The sequence below is a fragment of the Theropithecus gelada genome, chromosome 9 (genome assembly GCF_003255815.1).
Source record: "Theropithecus gelada isolate Dixy chromosome 9, Tgel_1.0, whole genome shotgun sequence".
NCBI lineage: Eukaryota > Metazoa > Chordata > Mammalia > Primates > Cercopithecidae > Theropithecus > Theropithecus gelada.
The window spans coordinates 59,452,349-59,473,260 of record NC_037677.1 but is presented as its reverse complement, the minus strand read 5'-3'; the positions used below and the strand labels follow the sequence as shown (position 1 = coordinate 59,473,260).

Genomic DNA, 20,912 nt, shown 5'->3' with positions numbered 1-20,912 from the left:
TAATAAACAGATTATTTTTAAGTCACTTATAAGAATATAAACAGCCAGGCTTAGTGGTACGCACCTGTAATCCCAGCTACTTGGAGGGCTGAGGTAGGAGGATTGCTTTATCCCAGGAGTTCAGAACCAGCCTGGACAATATAGTGAAACCTTATCTCAAAAAATATATATTCTGAACTGTTTGTAAGAAGCTAAAAGGATTCAGTTTGCCTTCGTAGTACAGTTTCCCTAATTCAAATGTAATTATTGTCTTGAATGAGACCTTTCAAATATTTTTTCTTTCATGAATTTCCAGAATTCTTTAGTATTGAGCATATAAACCTAGTATGAAATAAGTAATGCTTTATTCTCTGAAGTAACGGCATGTATCAAGCATATGGTACTCATATAATCAAATACCCTTCCAGTCAAATGTTGCTATTTTCTGCCTTGCATTTTATAATTGTATTTTATATACTTTTGTATTTTGTTTAGGTTTCTTTTATTCTAGGAGTGACTGTGGAGATGGCATTTCTAATTTTCCCTCCTTTTTTCTTCATTCAGGGCTTTTTTCTTACAGTTTCTCCAGAGTCAGTATTAAAAGTGGCTCACCATGCTTCTGAAAACAACAGGATTTTCACTTTGAATCTGTCTGCACCATTTATTAGCCAGTTCTACAAGGAATCATTGATGAAAGTTATGCCTTATGTTGACATACTTTTTGGAAATGAGACAGTGAGTTACCTTTCCTTTTTCAAAAGAACCTGGGGATTTTTTGTTTGTTTATTTCTGATCTGTGTATATATGTTTAGAAATATATAAATTAAATCCTAAATTTTTGTGTAAATATCCTTGAGAATTGTGCAACAAAATTGCCTCAATGTCAATTGACTGCTCTCAGTATTTTCAATATTTCCTTCAGTATATACTAACTTCTTTCTTAGTGAAATATGTATTTATTTATTTATATTTTTTTGAGATGGAGTTTCCCTCTCTTCGCCCAGGCTGGAGTGTAATGGCATGATCTCGGTTCACTGCAACCTCTCCTTCCCGGGTTCAAGCAATTCTCCTGCCTCAGCCTTCCAAGTAGCTGGGGTTATAGGTGCCTGCCACCATGCCCTCTACTATTTTTAGTAGAGACAGGGTTTCACCGTGTTGGCCAGGCTGGTCACAAACTCCTGACCTCAGGTGATCTGGTCGCCTCAGCCTCCCAAAGTGCTAGGATTACAGGCATGAGCCACTGTGCCCGGCCCAACATTTATTTTTTAAAGTTTAGGTGTTTGAGATTTAATTTACCTATAGTAAGAGTTATCCTTTTTACTGTAATTTCTGTGAGTTTTTACAGATGGGTACCTGACCTGTTGCTATGACCACAATCAGGATAAAAAGCACATTCATCACTTTTTTAACTCTTCAGAGTCTAAGTCCATTTGATGTTTGTTTAATAAATTATGAGTAAATTTTGATATATTGCATTTATATTTCTTTATTAACAATATCATTTTTTAAATATTGTTTGTTATAGTGGAAGGTGATAAAATGGAATTTCATCTCAACAATTACAGTTTTTTCTTTCTAGCGAGAATGTATTTTCTTCCATTCTAAATTATGGAAATGCTTATTTACTTAAATGCTTATTTACTTTGATTGCTTATTTACTGTTTAATACCTCTTTGAAAATCCATGAAAGAGGAAAAAAGCCTTCAGTGTGTCTTCCTGTGCCTTGGCCATGTCACTTGATGGTTTAATGTATACAATGAAGGTACTGTCTTAATCATCCCAGAAGTTCATTCTGATTCTAATTCCATAGTTCTAACATAGTTTGAATATATTCATTAGTTTTATATCTAATAACTGCTGTCTGCCTAGAATAACATAAAAATTGACCTGGAAATTTATGAGATCACCTGGGTAAAGATTAAAAGATGATCTATAGAAATAATATCATAATATATCTGCAAAGGTAATGGTTACATTGGTAACAAATGGTGACTTTGGAAGGAAATGCTATATTCTTGATAATTCACAAATTGAAATACCAGCAAGAAATAGTGGTAATAATGAAGTGCCAGATAGCTGCTAGAAGCCTAATTTGTCTAAATCTACCATTTAGTTTTTTCCTTATTAACAGTTTTATTTTCCAAAGGGTAAAAGAAGTAATTGGGAAAAGTGCTACTCAAGCCCTTTGAATAATATTAAAGCATTGGTGTCAGTAGTCTTGAGAATCACTGGGAGAAGTTAACACTTGGTCTAGAGTTCTTAGTCATGAAAGATCAGACTGGCAGCACTTAAATAAGTTCTCCAGAGTTTAAGAGACAAATCTTAAAACTTTTTAAAAAGATAAATATGATTCCAAAGGGCCGGGCACGGTGGTTCACGTCTGTAATCCCAGCACTTTGGGAGGCAGAGGCAGGTGGATCACAAAGTCAGGAGATTGAGACCATCCTGGCTAACATGGTGAAACCCTGTCTCTACTTAAAATACAAAAAATTAGCCAGACACGGTGGCAGGTGCCTGTAGTCCCAGTTACTTGGGAGACTGAGGCAGGAGAATGGCGTGAACCCGGGAGACGGAGCTTGCAGTGAGCCAGGATTGCGCCACTGCACTCCAGCCTGGGCGACAGAGCGAGACTCCCTCTTAAATAAATAAATAAATAAATAAATAAAATATGATTCCAAAGAATGAGACTTTGGAAGTAAAGAAAGTTTAGGGAGATTGAATGCCATAAAAAAATGCTATTTGGATTTTATAGTCACAAATGATCTTAATTAAGGAGAGAATGTGGAGGGATCTTTTTAAAAAAATTGCAGAGCACACAGAAAACTCTTTAATAAGAGCTCAAATTTGGAGGATGACAAGATGGCTGCCTCTGCCTTTGCCCGTGCAGTGAGAGTAGCTTCAGTAATCTTATGGCCTCTGAATATTTTGGCATCTTCAGCCTACCGAAACTGTGTCAAAAATGCCTCTTATTTCTGCATTGTCCACTGGACGTTTTAGTCATATTCAGACACCAGTTGTTTCCTCCACTCCCAGACTTACCACATCTGAGAGAAACCTGACATGTGAGCATACTTCAGCAATCCTTAATAGAGTAGTCCCCTTGCTTCCAAGTATCTTGAAGCTGCCAGTCACATCTCTAACATACCTCAGTATACGAAAAGGCAAGAGAAAGATTGTGAAAACTGTCATCTATAGGTTTCTTAGACTTCATTGTGGCCTTTGGAAGAGAAGGGCTGGTTATAAGAAAAAATAATGGAAAAAGGCACCTGCAAGAAAAAAGCGATTGAGGGAATTTATATTCTGCAATAAAACCCAGAGTAAACTCTTAAGATAAAATGACGACGTCCTTCTGGAAGAGGTGAAACTGGTATGCCCATGATCCTTATCAGAAGTATCATGATCGAACAAACCTGAAAGTATAGATCAGAAGTTTCACTTATTTCTCAGTTATTGAATATGTATCTTTGTGTACATATCTTTGCAAAAATGGATAAGTAAAAAACTCGATGTAAATTGTACCAATGAATATGTAAACATACAGTGACAACATTAAACTTATAAAAGTTTTAAAACTTAAAAAAAAAAAGCTCAAATCTGTAAAAGACATGTAAAAAGAAGGTGGAAAATGTATTTAGAACCAGGGAACGATGCTAAAAGTTTGGTAGAGACAAAAGAGAAAAGAATAGTCCTAAAAGTGGTTTAAGTTTGCAGCAGATGCTGATGATATCAAAACAATCTTCACTTTAAAAAAAAAAAAAAAAAGACTCCAAAGTACAAGCAACAAATGGAAAAAATAGATAAGTTAAACATCATCAAAATTAACAACTCTTGTGCATCAAAGGACACTATCAAGAATGTGAAAAAACAACTAGTAGAATGGGAGTTAATATTTGCAAATAATATATCTGATAAAGGATTCATATTCAGAATATTTAACACAGTAACAACTCAACAATAAGCAAACTAACAACATAATTCAATAATGATCAAAGGAATTTAATAAACATTTATTTGAAGAAGATATGCAGATGGCCAGTAAACACGTGAAAAGATGCTCAACATAACCAGTCAAGAAGTGCAAATCAAAACCAAAATTAGATACCACTTCACACCCATCAGAATGACAATTGTTTTAAAACATGGAAACTAACAAGTATTGGTGAAGATGTGGAGAAATTGGAAACACTTGTGTATTGCTGGTGGGAATGTAAAATGGGAACGTAGAAGACAATTTGGTGGTTCCTCAAGATGTTAAACATAGAATTATTACCATATGATCTAGCAGTTCTACTTCTAGGTATATTACCCAAAATAACTGAAAGCAGGGACTCAGATCATTTTACACCAATGTCCACAGCAGCATTATTCACAATAGCTAAGATAGAGATAGAAGCAAATCAAATATTCATCAACAGATAAACAAAATTTCACGTATATATACAATGGAGTATTATTTAGCCTTAAATGAAATTTTGATACATGCTACATTAATGAATTTTGAAAATACTGTGTTAAGTAAAATAAGCCAGACACATCAGACAATTATTAGATTTTCTTAGAAGAATTCCACTTACAAGAAGTACCTAGAATAGGCAAATTCATAGAGACACACAGTAGAATAGTGGTTACCTGGGAGTAGGGTAGGGAGGAATGAGGCATTATTGTGTTATAAGTACAGAGAGCTTCTGTTTGGAATGATGAAAAAGTTCTGGAAATGGATAGTGGTGATAGTTGCGCCACACTGTGAATGTATTTAGTGCCAATGAATTGCATACTTAAAATGGAAATTTTTATCATATGTATAGTTTACCACAATTTTTTTAAAAAGATTGATTCTACAAATCAGTAAACTTAAAAGTTGGATCACAGCTTAGTATAGATTATTAAAGGAATCATTTTTCCCCACCTAGAAGAGGAAGTGGTAAAACTGTAAGCTGCTACGTGGCTGTAAGTCATGGGGCAAGAAAATCTTTTTTCTTTTGGTGCGATTATTGTTCATTTGAATTCACTTCAAGAGGTATTTATATAGTACCTAAGTACCTATTATGGCAGACCAATAAGCTGTGGATGCATAGTATATTTGAGAACATCTGTCATTACATGGATTATAGAATAATGAAGATTGGCTATAAGACAATTAGAGGTATTTTGTATGTTATTGAAGCAGTCTCAAAAGGTCTGTTGATAAATAAATCGATTTCTAGGGGCACGCCTCAGTGTTTACCCTACCTTTGCTTAAGTAAACTAACAGTGATTTAGATAAAGCTATACTTGCATATAATTCAAATGCAAATAATACAACACCTTAATACATACTAGGTAAGTTGAAGGTCAAAATCAAAATTTTTTTTAATGTTAGTAGACTCTAAATATGAGTTGAGTGATGAAATTTAATAGGGATAATAAAAATTATACCATATTTGATTACAAAAAGCAAGTAGAGTAAAATGCTTTATCCCTTTAATCTCATCATCCATTGTTTTTCTCTTTGAATACTATAGTAATAATAAGTTATCTTCAGTTTTCCAGGAAAAGAGGGACATTTTACTTCTAAAATGTGATGAAGGATAAAATATAGTACTCAGAGAGTATACATAGGATTCTTTAATCTTCCCCCCCTCAAAAAAATAAAATATACTGTGGTTAGTATAAATGTTCAAAATGTCAAAACTCAGCTAAAACCAAACACACTTGGCTCTTATTTTCTACGTGATGTCACCTTCCTCTTGTCAGAGGATTGTACAGTAGTAATGATGATTTAAAACTTCTGATAGCCTCAGTATTAAAAAAAATATCTTGTCCACAAAGATTATTTCTTCATAGGCAATGATCAGTGATCCCTGTGAGACAGGAAATAAAAAGATAAACCTAATGATTACTCCAGCTAACTCTTTGGAGATAATTTCCAGGCAACAAAGGCCGGGCACAGTGGGTCACGCCTGTAATACCAGCACTTTGGGAGGCTGAGGCAGGTGGATCCTTTGAGGTCAGGAGTTCAAGACCAGCCTGGCCAACATGGTGAAACCCTGTCTCTACTAAAAATACAAAAAAAGCCTGGCAGGGTGGTTATGCGCCTGTAACCCCAGCTACTTGGGACTTGGGTGGCTGAGGCATGAGAATTACTTGAACCCGGGAAGCAGAGGTGGCAGTGAGCCAAAATTGTACCACTGCACTCCAGCCAGGGTGACTTAGTGAGACTCTATCTCAAAAAGAAAAAAAAGGAACTCAAGTAGAGCCTTGCAATCTCTTTTAATGAGGAGTTGGAGCTGGAAGTTCAAGGAGTCTAAGACAGCTAGTGTTTGTAAGTTAAAAGTACCAGAGAAGAAATAGCTGAATAGAGAGAGAACACAGGACATTTGCAGAATCCCACCAAGTCTTCAGCTGAGTATGAATCAGTGGATTTTTGTGAAGAAATTAAGGAAGACCAGGAAAAGAACCACCCAAAAAGATTGTAGAGGACAGTCCTCAGTGTACACATGAGGACCTGTAACCATTCCTATCCTACTAGTCAGAGTGGATAACCTGACTAGTAATTCATGAGGTTTCAAAAAGAGTATTATAAGGAATTTTGTCTCATTAGTAGGGTAAAATTAGCTCTAGAATAGATGTTCTGGTCCCTCCTGTCAATATTATTACAATATATTTGACAACCTTTATGAAATGGACAAATTTGTTAAAAGACACAAAGTACTAAATCATACTCAAGAAGAAATAGAAAAAGTCTGTTTAGATTATTAAAGAAATTGAATTTGTAGTTAAAACCCTTGCTACAAAGAAACCTCAAAGGCTGAATTACTTCAGTGTTTAATTCTGTTTGTTTGTTTGTTTTGAGACAAAGTCTCACTCTGTCACCCAGGCTATAGTGCAATGGCACAATCATGTCTCAATGCAAGCTCAAACTCCTGGGTTCAAGTGATCCTCTCACCTCAGCCTCCCGAGCGGCTAGGGTGACAGGTGCAAACCCCACCGTGCCTGGCCAATTTTTAATTTTTGTAGAGAGGAAGTCTCATTTTGTTGCCCAGGCTGGTTTCAACCTCCTTTGCTCAAGCAAGTCCTCAGGTGCAAACCACCATGCCTAGCTAATTTTTAATTTTTATAGAGAGGAGGTCTCATTTTGTTGCCCAGACTGGTTTCAACCTCCTGCGCTCAAGCAAGTCCTCCCACCTCAGTCTCCCAAAGTGCTGGGATTAGATACTGCACTTGGCAGTGTTGAATTTTAACACAGATTTCAGAAAGATGTAATACGAATTGTATACAAACTGTCCCAAAAAATTGAAGAGGGAGAAATATACCTATCTTATTTCATGAGGTGTGTATTACCTTCATACCAAAACAAAGTATTGCAAGAAAAGACCAATATCCCTCATAAACACAGATGTAAAAATTCTTCAAATAATTTTAGCAAATCAAACCGAACAATATATTAAAAGAATAATTCGGCCAGGCGCGGTGGCTCAAGCCTGTAATCCCAGCACTTTGGGAGGCTGAGATGGGTGGATCACGAGGTCAGGAGATCCAGACCATCCTGGCGAACGTGGTGAAACCCCGTCTCTACTAAAAAATACAAAAAACTAGCCGGGCGAGGTGGCGGGTGCCTGTAGTCCCAGCTACTCAGGAGGCTGAGGCAGGAGAATGGCGTAAACCCAGGAGGCGGAGCTTGCAGTAAGCTGAGATCCAGCCACTGCACTCCAGCCTGGGTGACAGAGCGAGACTCCGTCTCAAAAAAAAAAAACAATAAATAAATAAATAAATAAAATAAAATAAAAGAATAATTCATCATGAGTAGGAGTGTAGAATTGGTTTAACATTTTAAAATCCATCAATGTAATTAAATGTATTAAGACTAAAAAGAAAATCACATGATTATCCTAAAAGCTTTTGAAAAAACCAGATATCTACTTCTGTTAAAAGCCCTCGGAGGCTGGGCATGGTGGCTCCTGCATGCAGTCCCAATAGGGATTATTGGGAGGCAGAGGCAACCCTGTCTCTACTAAAAATACAAAAAAATTAGCTGGGTATGATGGCACACACCTGTAATCCCAGCTATGGGGAAGGCTGAGCCAGGAGAATCACTTGAACCAGGGAGACAGAGGTTGCAGTGAGCCAAGATGTGCCACTGCACTCCAGCCTGTGCAACAGAGCAAGACTTCGTCTCACAAACACACACACACACACACACACACACACACACACATACACACAAAAGCCCTTGGAGGCCAGGTGCAGTGGCTCACACCTGTAATCCCACCACTTTGCGGAGGCTGGGGTGGAAAGATCACTTGAGGTCAGGAGTTTGAGACCAGCCTGGCCAACATTGCAAAACCTCACCTCTACTAATAATACACAAAATAGCAGGGCATGGTGGTGGGCACCTGTAATTCCAGCTACTTCGGAGGCTGAGGCAGGAGAATCTCTTGAACCAGGGAGGCAGAAGTTGCAGTGAGCCAAGATCATGCCACCACACTCCAGCCTGGGCAACATGGTGAAACTGTGTCAAAAAAAAAAAGGCCCTCAGAATAGTAGGAGTAGAAGGGAACTTCTTTGAGTCAATAAAGAACATCCACTAGGAATATACAGCTAACATCATACCTAATGGTGAAAGATTGAATGCTTTTGCCTAAGATGAGAAACAGAAAATCAAGGATATTCACTCTTTCCACTTCTATTCAACATTGTTTTGAGGGTTCTAGCTAGTGCTAACAAAGCATGAAAAACATCCAGATTTAGAAAGAAGGAAGTAAAAATGTCTCTATTATCAAAACCATGATCATCTTCATGCAAAATCTGATGTAATCTTCAAAAAGCTATTAGAACTGGCTAGGCACGGTGGATCATGCCTGTAATCCTAGCACTTTGGGAGGCCAAGGCTGGTGGATCATTTGAGGTCAAGAGTTCAAGACCAGTCTGGCCAACATGGCAAAACCTCGTCTCTACTAAAAATACAAAAATTAGCTGGGCATTGTGACACATGCCTGTAATCCCAGCTACCTGGGAGGCTGAGGCAGGAGAACCCAGGAGGCGGAGGTTGCAATGAGCCGAGATCATGCCCCTGCACTCCAGTCAGGGTGACAGAGCAAGACACTGTCTCAAAAAAAAAAAAAAAAAAAAAAAAGATATTAGAACTAAGTGACATAGCAAGACTGTCGCATACAGAATAAAAATTTTAAACTGAAATGTATTTTTCTACATTAGCAAGAAACAACCAGAAATTAAACATATGATTTCCAATACCATCAAAAATTATGACAAAGTATTTACTTTGGAATAAACCAGACCAAAGATGTATACACTGAACACTACAAAACATTGTTGAAAAAATTTAAGAGGACCCAAATGGGAGATATATCATGTTCATGGATTAGAAGATTCTGTATTGTTAAATATAAATTCTACTCAAAGTAATCTATAGTTTAATTCAGTCAGAATTTCAGAATTTTTTTTTAAAGTCAACAAGTTGATTCTAATATTTATATGGAAAAGCACTGAACTAGAATAGCCAAACCAATGTGGATTTTAAAAACCAAATCAGAGGACCTTTACATGATTTGAAGACTTATTACAAAGCTACGGTAATCCAGACAATGTGGCATTGGTGTAATGATAGACAAATAGTCAATGGAACAGAAGGGAAAGTCCAGAAATAGACCTAAATTGATTTTTCAACAATGTTTCAGAGACTATTTTATGGAGGAAAAAAAGCAGTCTTTTTGACAAGTCGTTCTGGAGCAATTAAATATCCATATCCAAAAACGCAAACTTCAACCCATGTAACAAACAACTGCACAGCTATTAGAATGTGTAAAAGTGTGACCATACTAAATATTGGTAAGGATATATGGAGCTGCTAGAATGTAAAATGGTACAACTACTTTGGAGAATGGTGTTCTTGTTTCTTACAAAGTTAAATATACATCCTCCAAATGACCTAACCTGGCTATCCCACTCTTAGATATTCACCCAGGACAGATGAAAGCATCTGTCCATGTAAAGACATACACAGGTGTTTATAGCAGCTTTATTTGTAATAGCCAAAGTCTGGAAAATAAACCAAACATCCACCAACTAGTAACTAGATAAACAAATTGTGATATTTCCATAGAATAAAATACTACTCACCTATAAAAGAATTGTACTATTGGTAAGAAATGAACCAACAGCATAGAAGAATTTTAGAATACCTATGCTGAGTGAAAGATACTATAAAGTACATTCTATATGATTCTATTTATATTCTAGAAAATGCGAACAAATTTATAGTGTTGGCAGATCCATTGTTGTCTGGGGACAGGGATATGCTATGAGGCAGTGATCACAAACGGACACAAAGAAACTTTTAGGAGCAATAGATGTGTTCCGATTGAGGTTGTGGTTGCAGAACTTTATACATATGTCAAGTTTTATCTAATTATACACACTTAATTTGTGCAGATAATTGTATGTCAGTTATACCTCAGTAAAGCTATTAAAATGAATATAAACTTTATGATTCCATTTATATGCTTAAAAGTAGGAAACATTATTCTAGAGCCATTAAGTTCCAAAAATACATTGCTAAAATGAAGAAGGGCCAATTTCTTATTTTTTGATCACCATATATTAACCATCTTTTATTTCCATGGAAGATCCCCTTATGTTTAAGTAGCAACGTCAAGGAAGAGTGTTTTGATAGTCCTGGGTTGTAATCATGACAGACAACTAAAAATTATCATACCCTACTATTGAATAGTGCTTTAAAGTTAAAAAGGGTGTTCATAAAAACCATCATGTAATCTACAAGGCAATTCCATGTTGTTTTTCTAATGCATGTAAAGTTTCAGCTTGGCTCATAGAATATATACACAATTTTTGTTAGGTAATGTTGTTAGTAGTGTTAGGAGTGTTGATCATGTTATCTATTGAGTTTCACTTCACTTTAACTTGCTTTGATAACTCACACTCTCCGTTCATCCCTGTTAAAACATAATGAATAGTACGAAGTACATGAGGGAAAACTCATGGCTATTGGGCTGCTTTCTGCTATATCACCTTACTTCTGTTCCAACAAAGTTATTTGCTTACAAAAAGTTAATTTTGTTTTTCCTAAACTTTGTGAAATTTGTGTTCATTATTTATTTAACATTATATATTCTGATGAAATATGAATGCAAGTAGAATGAGAATTAGTTTAATTAGTTAAATTTGGGTCTAAAACTAAATACATATGAGTTATTTTTAGTGTAAAAGATTAAAGGCAGTAAAAAGCTGTAGACATCTGTATTCAGGAGTGCTTCATAGGTGTCTTTATGTTTTCTCTATGCTTTAAAAAGGTTGAAACTAGGCCGGGCACCATAGCTCACACCTGTAATCCTAGCACTTTGGGAAGTTGAAGTGGGAGGATCGCTTGAGCACAGGTGTTGGAAACCAGCCTGGGCAGCATAGTTGGACCACATCTCTACAACTATATTTTTTTAATTAACCAGGCATGGTGGCACACACCTGTATTCCCCGCTACTCAGGAAGCTGAGGTGGGAGGATCATTTGCACCTGGGAGGTTGAGGCTGCAGTGAGCCACGGTCATGCAACTGCACTCTGGTCTGGGTAACAGAGTAAGACCCTGTCTAAAAATAAAATTTTTAAGAAAGCAAAATGAAAATTCATGAACTATGAATTCTAGATGTGGTTCCACAAGAAAATCTCTAGAATGTCAGTCTGTAGGCATGTTCAAAGGTTTTGACCCTTTTTTTTTTTTTTTTTTTGAGACAGAGTCTTGCTCTTGTTGCCTTGGCTGGAGTGCAGTGGTGCAGTCTCAGCTCACTGCTGCCTCCACTTCCCAGGTTCAAGCAATTCTCGTGCCTCAGCCTCCTGAGTAGCTGAGACTACAGGCATGCACAATCATGCCCGGCTAATTTTTGTATTTTTAGAGGAGATGGGTTTTTGCCATATTGGCCAGGCTGATTTTGAACTCCTGGCCTCAAGTGATTTTGAACTGCCCGCCTCTGCCTCCCAACGTGCTGAGGTTACAGGTGTGAGCCACTGCACCCAGCTGACCCTATTTTAAATATTAGCAAATGATGTATCTTTATATATTAAAATAAAATGTTTAGATTATTAAAGCTATTTTTTGTTCCCTTAATTTAAATCATCTCTCTGACTTACTTATCAACTACTTTTTCTTCCGTTTCCTCATCTGTAAATTGAGGGGATTTGCATAGAAATACTAGATAATCTTTTAAATTTTTTCTTGTAGCTTAAACGTGTTATGAAATTGATTCATTTTTTCCCACATTCTAAGATTAATACTGTTAGATTTTATTATAAATTAGTAAAGTTCCTCTTGAAATCTAAAATAATGCCTGACATTTCTTTTAGGTAGTTCTTCTTTTTTATTGAGTGTACCCTTAACTGTAGTGCCTTTTAAGCTGAATTCTCCCCATATGTGACCCCAGTATGCCTTATTTGTTAGTGAACCCAGGGGAAATGATATTTCTCTCTGAAAAATATCTGAAAATATTTGGTTAGACACATGCTGGGACAAAAAGTGAAGTATCCACAGTAATACCATTGCTATATTCTTGTGACATAACCAAATTATAATTACTAAATGATACAATTTACTTTTTAAAAATTCTGGTAAAAAACATACACAATATAAAATTTATACCATTTTAACTATTTTTAAGTGTACAAATCAGTGGCATTAAGTACATTTGCAATGTTGTGTAGCCATTGCCACTATTCCTCTCCAGAACTTTTTTTTTTAAATCAACCCAAGCAGAAGCTCTGTACCCATTAAATAATAACTCGCTATTTCCTATTTCCTCCTCCCCCCTCACCCTTCGTAACTGTTTTACTGTCTATGAAAGTGCCTGTTTTAGGTACCTCATACAAATAGGATCATACAAAAGTTGTCTGACTTAATTTCACTTAGCATAATCTTTTTAAACTTCATTCATGTTATAGTGTGTTATCAGAATTTTGTCTTGTATAAGGCTGAATAATATTTCATTGTATGTGCGAAATTTTGTTTTATTGCTTCATCTGTTGATAGACATTTAATTTGTTTCCATCTTTGATTATTATGAACAATGCTACTGTGAATGTTAATGTACAAGTATCTGTTTGAGTTCCTGCTCTTAACTCTTTTGGATATATACCTAGATGTGGAACTGTTGGATCCACAACAGGTACACCATTTTACATTCCTACCATCAATACACAAGGGTTCCAATTTCTCCACCTCCTCACCAACGCTTATTTTGCATTTAAAAAGTAATGGCCATCCTGCTGGGCATGAGGTGGCATCTCACTTTGGTTTTGATTTGTGTGGTTTACTTTCAGCCAAGGTTCAGAAATACATAGTGACAAATTTCTGTTTCTTTAATTTAAAATCTTGGGTAAGCTTTTACATTGCATTTTGTACTTTTAGATTACACATCTGAATTGATTGGTTATCCTTGTTAAAGTAGTTCCAAAATTACTGCAGTATAAAAACTCTTTAATATTATGTTGTAGTTTTAATTTGTTTCTGACATCTTCGAAGTTTGAAATTTTCCCTTCAGCAACAACCATTTGTTAGCTACACTCACACGAAATCAGCTTAATAAAGGACATTCTACACAAAGGTAATTATAATCCATTGATGCCCCTTAATGCAAGCTGCTTTGTAGTCATTATCTATCAGTAGATGACTAAAGAACTTGATTATTCTTGTTTTTCATTTTTATTAAATTAAGAAGTTTTTTTAAATTATGTCATTTTGCAAATGGTCCTTAGGAGTAATACCTTTCAAGGCTCCATAATCACTAGATAATTAACCTGCCAGGATTAAATACACTCAACTTTGCCTCAGGATGCTTAACTCTCAAATACGGTCAATTATCTCATGATAATAACTGCTTTGTCAAGAGTTACCGCTTAATTCCACAGTGAAAAGTCAAATCACCCATACCATGCACTTTAAGATAGTTGCAATAATAAAACAGCAGTTTGAAATGGGGTAGAAGAATTCAGTTGAATTTTTTCATAGGGATAAGAATGATATGCTTTAGACAAAGCTCCCCCTCATATCTAGTATTTTGAATCTCACAAATGATTTCAATTTATAAAGATATATAGGCCGGGTGCAGTGGCTCACACCTGTAATCCCAGCACTTTGGGACGCCAAGGTGGGCAGATCACCTGAGGTCAGGAGTTCCAGACCAGCCTCGCCAGCATGGTGAAACCCCGTCTCTAGTAAAAATATAAAAATTAGCTGGGCATGGTGGCATGCGCCTGTAGTCCCAGCTACTCGGGAGGCTGAGGCAGGAGAATCCTGAGAACCCTGGAGGTGGAGGTTGCCGTAAGCCAAAATCATGCCACTGCACTCCAGCCTCGCAACAGAGCAAGACTCTGTCAAAAAAAAAAAAAAGAGAGAGAGAGAATATATTGCTCTGCTTCATTAGTCCTTTTGCTGGCAATGTTCCCACATTGCAAATTTTCTTATAGGGAAAGCCATTTTGTCTATTAACCTCACAGAGGATTCAATATATTAAAAATCTCTAATATACACCAAGAAAATTGAAATTACTTTATTTACAGAGTGTTGATTTAGCTTAAAAATCTAGTTTATCAACAAGTGAATTACAAAACAGTGAACAAAATTCTGCAGTTTGTTGTGGTTGTTTTTGTTGTTGAGTAGCTTTACTCATATTTGGACAGGATGTGCCAAAAACAGAAATACTACTAGATAGATCAGGACATTTTGAAAGAAAATATAAAAATGTCTTTAGGTTTGTTGTCCATGTCTTCTAAGCCTGAGTGATGCTTGTATCTCTTTATAAGTAAACTATCATCATCTTTTTACTAAACCAGATGGGATACATTGGCTTTTTCTTCTGTTATATATTTTACTGCCACGTGGATAGGAGGAGACTTTATTGATACTTTGTTTACACTGTTAAATCCATTTTAATGTTTCTAATAGTGAATTAATAATTTGAAACCATCAATTCTTTAAACTGTAAATAACTTTGATACAGGTATCTTAAGTAATTTTTCAGTTTCCATACTTCTGTAAAATAGAAGTCATTTGCTGTTTTAAGATAAAAAATCTGTGTGAATCTATATGTAATTATGTACACCAAATAGTGCTATACATGCATACAACTTATTTCAGATATTCTCCTTTTGGTTAAGACACTTCTTTTTCTTTGTAAAGGTATTATTTTAATTTTTAGAACTATTTTTCTGTGCACTGGAGCACATGTTTGGGAGGAAAAAAAGAAACTTTCTGTCAAGTCCATATACACAGAAAATTCTTGTTGGAATTTTAAAAAAATTTTGTCAAGTCTGATTTTTATTTAATTTATTTATTATCAATTAGTTAGATACAGGGTCTCACTGTGTTGTCCAGGCTGTTCTCAAACTCCTGGGCTCAAGCAGTCTTCCCGCCTTGGCCTCCCTAAGGTTCTGGGATTACAGGCATGAGCGACCAAGCCTGGCCAAGTCTAATTCTTTAAAGGATGTGATTTCCAAGTATTTCCAGGGATTCAAGACTGTTACCTAGATCTGTATTCTGACAAAAGAGATGATCTTTCCTTTCTTCATATCAGAATATTTCCCCCATGAATGGAGGGAATGGGTCTGTATCTAAATTGGTAATTCTGCGCTTTAAACTATACAGAAATGCCCTGTTTCTTCCTAAGAGAGATGGAAAACACTTTTCTGAGACTGCATATAGATCTCTTTATTCCCCTTTTTCTGCTATAAGCAGTAAGAGGAGCTATATAGACAAAATATAAAGTGGTTATAAAATCATCAAGGAATTGGGAAAGAAACTTTTTCGGAGGATATACATAACCCCTTCAGAAAGAAACAAAAACTTATGGTGCTTTTTGGAAGAAATTCTGACATACTTGTATTTTCTGAGGAGGATAATGAAATTTCAGTTAACACAGGATTGTAACTTTGTAAAATTGCTGCTCACTCCTAGATTTAACTTTCTCCCTAGGGTTTTTCTGATATATTTACTCATCTGAAAAAAGTGAGATTGACTGTAGCACAAGGGAGACTTCTAATGTCAGTGGCATGTTGTAAAGATGTGCTATGGGAAAGATTCAGAGAATGCAAAGGCTATTTAACTATGTGCTCTGCATCTCCCTGCCTTTCTACATAGCTCTCTCCTTTCTTTCTTACTCCTTATTCTCCCTCTTTATGTCAACTATATTGCCTCTCTGAAGATGAAATGCTTTTAAATCATCCCCAACCTAACATCCATCACTGGTAAAAAGCCGTCTAATTATTGTGTGTTGTTTTTTAAAAACTAAAAAAATATTATAAGAAAATCAAGAAGAGTATTTAAATGTTTTTAATTGCAAGGAGAAAATAAATACACTCAAGAAAAACACTGTGTAATTTGAAATAGTTTGAATTACTGTGGAGATAATCATATTTTATGCAGTAATGCCTTTCTATTTTATTCACTATTTCTATTAATCTTTATTTGTTTCAGTTACTGTACTATAAATTTGTAAGTGATGATTTTGGTATTATTTGTATAGTATGCCATAATATAAAAAAATGAAAAATATTACATACATATTTAATGTTCTTATTTAATGCCTTTAATTTTTTTTTTTTTCTCAAGACAAGGTCTCACTCTGTCACCCAGGCTGGAGTGCAGTGATGCAATCTCGGCTCACTGCAAACTCCGCCTCCCCCAGGTTCAAGCGATTCTCAAGTCTCAGCTTTCTGCATAGCTGGGATTACAGGAATGCGCCATCACATTCGGCTAATGTTTGTATTTTTAGTAGAGATGGGGTTTTGCCATGTGGGCCAGGCTGATCTTGAACTCCAGGCCTCAAGTGATCTGCCAACCTTGGCCTCCCAAGTGCTGGGGTTACAGGCATGAGACACCTCACCCAGCCAAAAATTATTGTTTATTAAAAATCATTTAATTACATTGACTTATCCTTATAAATAAAAACTGTAAATTTATATCACAGTAGAAAAAGTGCTAGACCTAAATTTAGAAAACCTGTCTTTTGACCTAGCTCTTGAGTATCTCACAGAGAAAACAGAAGCCAAGAAGCCAAAATTCTGACATGAGGGAAATAATTAGCAAAATTTAAATAGGTGCCATCTATTAGTCCATGGTATTTTATCAACATTAATTTTTATTTTATTTATTTATTTATTTTGATATGGAATGTTACTCTGTCGCCCAGACTGGAATGCAGTGGCATTATCTCAGCTCACTGAAACCTCCACCTCCCGGGTTCAAGCGATTCTCCTGCCTCAGCCTCCTGAGTAGCTGGGATTATAAGCGCCTGCCACCATGCCTGGCTAATTTTTGTATTACTAGTAGAGACGGGGTTTCGCCATGTTGGCCAGGCTGATCTTGAACTCCTGGCCTCAGGTGATTTACCTGCGTTGGCCTACAAAGTGCTGGGATTACAGGCATGAGTCACTGCACTCAGCTTAACATTAATTTTTTAGTTTTGGTAATTTTAATATGGCTATATAGAAGGTTCACATTTAGTTCACATTTAGTTAGAAGGTTCAATCCTAATATCCTTTTTGACTAATCCAGATCCAGTCCAGGATGCTCACATCACATTTAGTTATCACATTTCCTTAGTCTCTTTAATCTAGAACAGTTCTTCAGTCATTGTTTGTCTTTATGACCATGACAATTTTGAAGAGTACTGACTGGTTTTTTTGTAGAATGCCCTTCGGTGTGGAGTTTCCTCATTATCAATACATTTTTGATAGGAATACCATAGAAACAGCCTGGGCAGCAGAGCAAGATGCTGTCTCTACAAAAAGAAAAATTAACCAGGCATGATGGCACATTCCTGTAGTCCCAACTACTTGGGAGGCTGAGGCAGGAGGATCGCTTGAGCCCAGGAGTTTGAGGCTGCAGTGAGCCGTAATTGCAACCCTGGACTCCAGCCTGGGTTACAGAGCAAGACCCCCCCCCCACCCCCCCAAAAAAAAAACCACACACAACACAGAAATGCTCTTGTGTCTTTTTTCATGCATTATATTAAGATTTTAGTACGTTTCATTACTGGTAATACTGACTTTGATCACATGGTTAAGAAAATGTTGGCCCAGTTTATTCACTTCAAAGTTACTATTTCTGGTCAGGCATAGTAGCTCACGCCTATAATCCCAGCACTCTGGGGAGCCAAGGAGGACAGATCCCTTGGGCTTAGGAATTCAAGACCAGCCTGGGCAACTTGGTGTAACCCTATCTCTACTAAACATATAAAAATTAGCTTGGTATAGTGGCATGCACCTGTAGTCCCAGCTACTTGGGAGGTTAGGTAAGAGGATCACTTGAGCCCAGAAGGTCACATGAGTGACCTTGGAAGCAAATACTCCCTCAAACACAAGATGACTGCAGCCCTGGTCTACATCTCAATTGCAGTCTTGTGAGATACTGAGTCAGAGGCACTCAGCTAAGCCATGCCTGGATTCCTTATCCACAGAAACTATGGAGATAATAAGTGTTTCTCATTTTAAGTCACGAAGTTTTGGAGCAACTTGTTATGCAGTAATAACTAATATGCTGTGAAAAACAAATTTACTAAGTAGAGCTTAATATCTGTATACAATTCTTTTTGTCTTTAGCCTTTGTGTATGTTGTCAAAACACGAATTTTTAGTTAAAGTTAGTTCCTTTCCCCTCCAAGTATTTTAATTTTTTTTAAGTATGTGAAACATTTTTGTGGTTCTTAACATCGGAACTATATGAAAAGGTTTACTCAGAAGTGTCGCTCCTCCCTTATCCCTCATCTTCTTCATTCCCCATTCTCTCTCTATTCCTACCCTGTTTCTTCCTACCTACCCTTTATAAATAATCTCTGTAGTTTCTGGCTCACATTTCTAAATTTCTTTTAGCACAAATTAGCAGCTAAATGCATATTTTATTGTATCTTCTTTGTTACATGAAAGGTAGCACACTATAGATAGATCCTCTTTGAACTTAGCTTTTTTTCAATCAAGTATATCTTGTAAATCGTTCCATAAAAGCTCACAGAGATCTTCCTCATTTTTAATTTTCTTTCTTTCTTTCTTTCTTTTTTTTTTTTTTTTTTTAAATGAGACGGAGTCTCGCTGTGTCACCCAGGCTGGAGTGCAGTGGTGCGATCTTGGCTCACTGCAACTTCCACCTCCCAGGTTCAAGGGATTCTCCTGCCTCAGCCTCCTGAGTAGCTGGGACTACGGGTGCCCGCCGCCACACCCAGCTAAGTTTTTGTATTTTTAGTGAAGTCGGGGTTTCACTGTGTTAGCCAAGCTGGTCTTGATCTCCTGACCTCATGATCTGCCTGCCTTGGTCTCCCAAAGTTCTGGGATTACAGGCGTGAGCCACCGCGCCTGGCCTATTTCATTTTTTTAAAAAACTGAGACAGGGTCTCACTGTGTTGCCCAGGCTGGTCTTGAACTCCTGGGCTCAAGCAATCCTCCTGCAATCCTTCTGCCTTGGCCTCCCGAAGTGCTGGGATTACAGACATCCAGCCACAATCATCCTCATTTTTTATAGTTGGATTTTCCCCATTGTGTGAATGTACCATATTTTATCCAATCACTCTCTTATGTATGGACATTAAGACTGTTTTGAGTCTCACACTTAAAAACAATCTTTCAATGAATAATCTTGTTCATACATATTTCTTGTGTTGCTAGAGGTATTTCTTCAGAGTAAATTCCTAGAAATGGAATTGTTGGGTCAAAGGATAAGTGCATATAGCATTTTGTTAGATGTTGCTAAATTCCTCTCCAAAATAATTAGAAATGTTTTCATTCTCAGCAGCAGTGTAGGTAAATGCCTGTTTTTAATGGGGTTATTTTAATATTTGGTTATCAATTATTTATGAAGCATTGCTATCAAATGGAATTCTAAGAGTGTAAAATTCTAGCTTTATTTCAAATACTTAGTTGCGCCAGCCAACTCATTTTAGCACAGTAAAAGTAATCCAAGAACTAAAAAGTGATCATTCTTTAAGGTACAGACTTTAAAGTTTCTTTTATCTTTTTTTAAATTTTATTTTATCAGACACATTAGAGGAATATGAATTAATCCCCATTATACACTCTTTAGTTTCATTTTCTGGCCCTGTATTTTCATCTTATACTTCTCTCCTACAAGCATCTCTTCCTTTCTCCTGTACTGCCTAACTATTCATGTTTTCTTATCATCAATACTCATTTCATATATTCCCTACCTCACATTCTCCCCTCCTTTCCCTCCCTTCTCCACTCCCATTCATTTGGTTATTTTATAAATGTGATTCTGTGATCTTGTGTATATAATTACAATGCTGACATGGTTTCTCTTACACTAGAACGTGTTCCTTCACAGCAGTGACTTTCATTCTTCACTATATTCTGCCCACTTGATAGGTGGTCATTTTCTGACTGGAAGTTCCAATTATGTAATCACAAGGTTAGACTTTCTGGTGACCACTTCCCATCCTGGGGCTGACAGTGAGTCGCTCCATCAGCATAACAAAGACACTTTTAACAATCAGGAAATTCCGAGGGTTTTTGAAGCTCTGTGCTAGGAATCCAGACAAGGACTCAACATATTTTTTACTATACCACTTTAAGGGTGTAATGATACCGTGTAACAACTTTATTAGTAGATTACTATTTATAGAAACTTGATAAATGTGGTGGGAGGTGGTACAGAATCATGTGATATAATCTATTAAAAATGAAAGAAAGCACAGATAAACAAAATTTGAAATCATAAGGGAGCAATAAGAATGACGGCCGGCCACGGTGGCTCACGCTTGTAATCCCAGCATTTTGGGAGGCTGAAGCGGGCAGATCACAAGGTCAAGAGATCGAGACCATCCTGGCCAACATGGTGAAACCCCTTCTCCACTAAAAATACAAAAATTAGCTGGGCATGGTGGTGAATGCTACTCGGGAGGCTGAGGCAGGAGAATCGCTTGAACCCAGGAG

General features: G+C 36.6%; 1 protein-coding gene and 1 pseudogene across 4 annotated transcripts in view; both read left to right on the top strand.

The window, feature by feature from the left end:
• Nucleotides 1–20,912, top strand: part of ADK (adenosine kinase) — a 567,868-nt gene that overhangs the window by 379,514 nt on the left and 167,442 nt on the right. For 3 of the 4 annotated variants that reach the window (XM_025396539.1, XM_025396541.1, XM_025396540.1), the window contains one exon: nt 544–714. The exons of the other annotated variant lie outside the window; for it this stretch is intronic. In XM_025396539.1, coding sequence (XP_025252324.1) covers nt 544–714 — 171 coding nt within the window. The remainder of the gene's footprint in view (nt 1–543; nt 715–20,912) is intronic. 4 annotated transcript variants of the gene reach the window in all.
• On the top strand, nt 2,839–3,762 carry LOC112631421 (annotated as a pseudogene).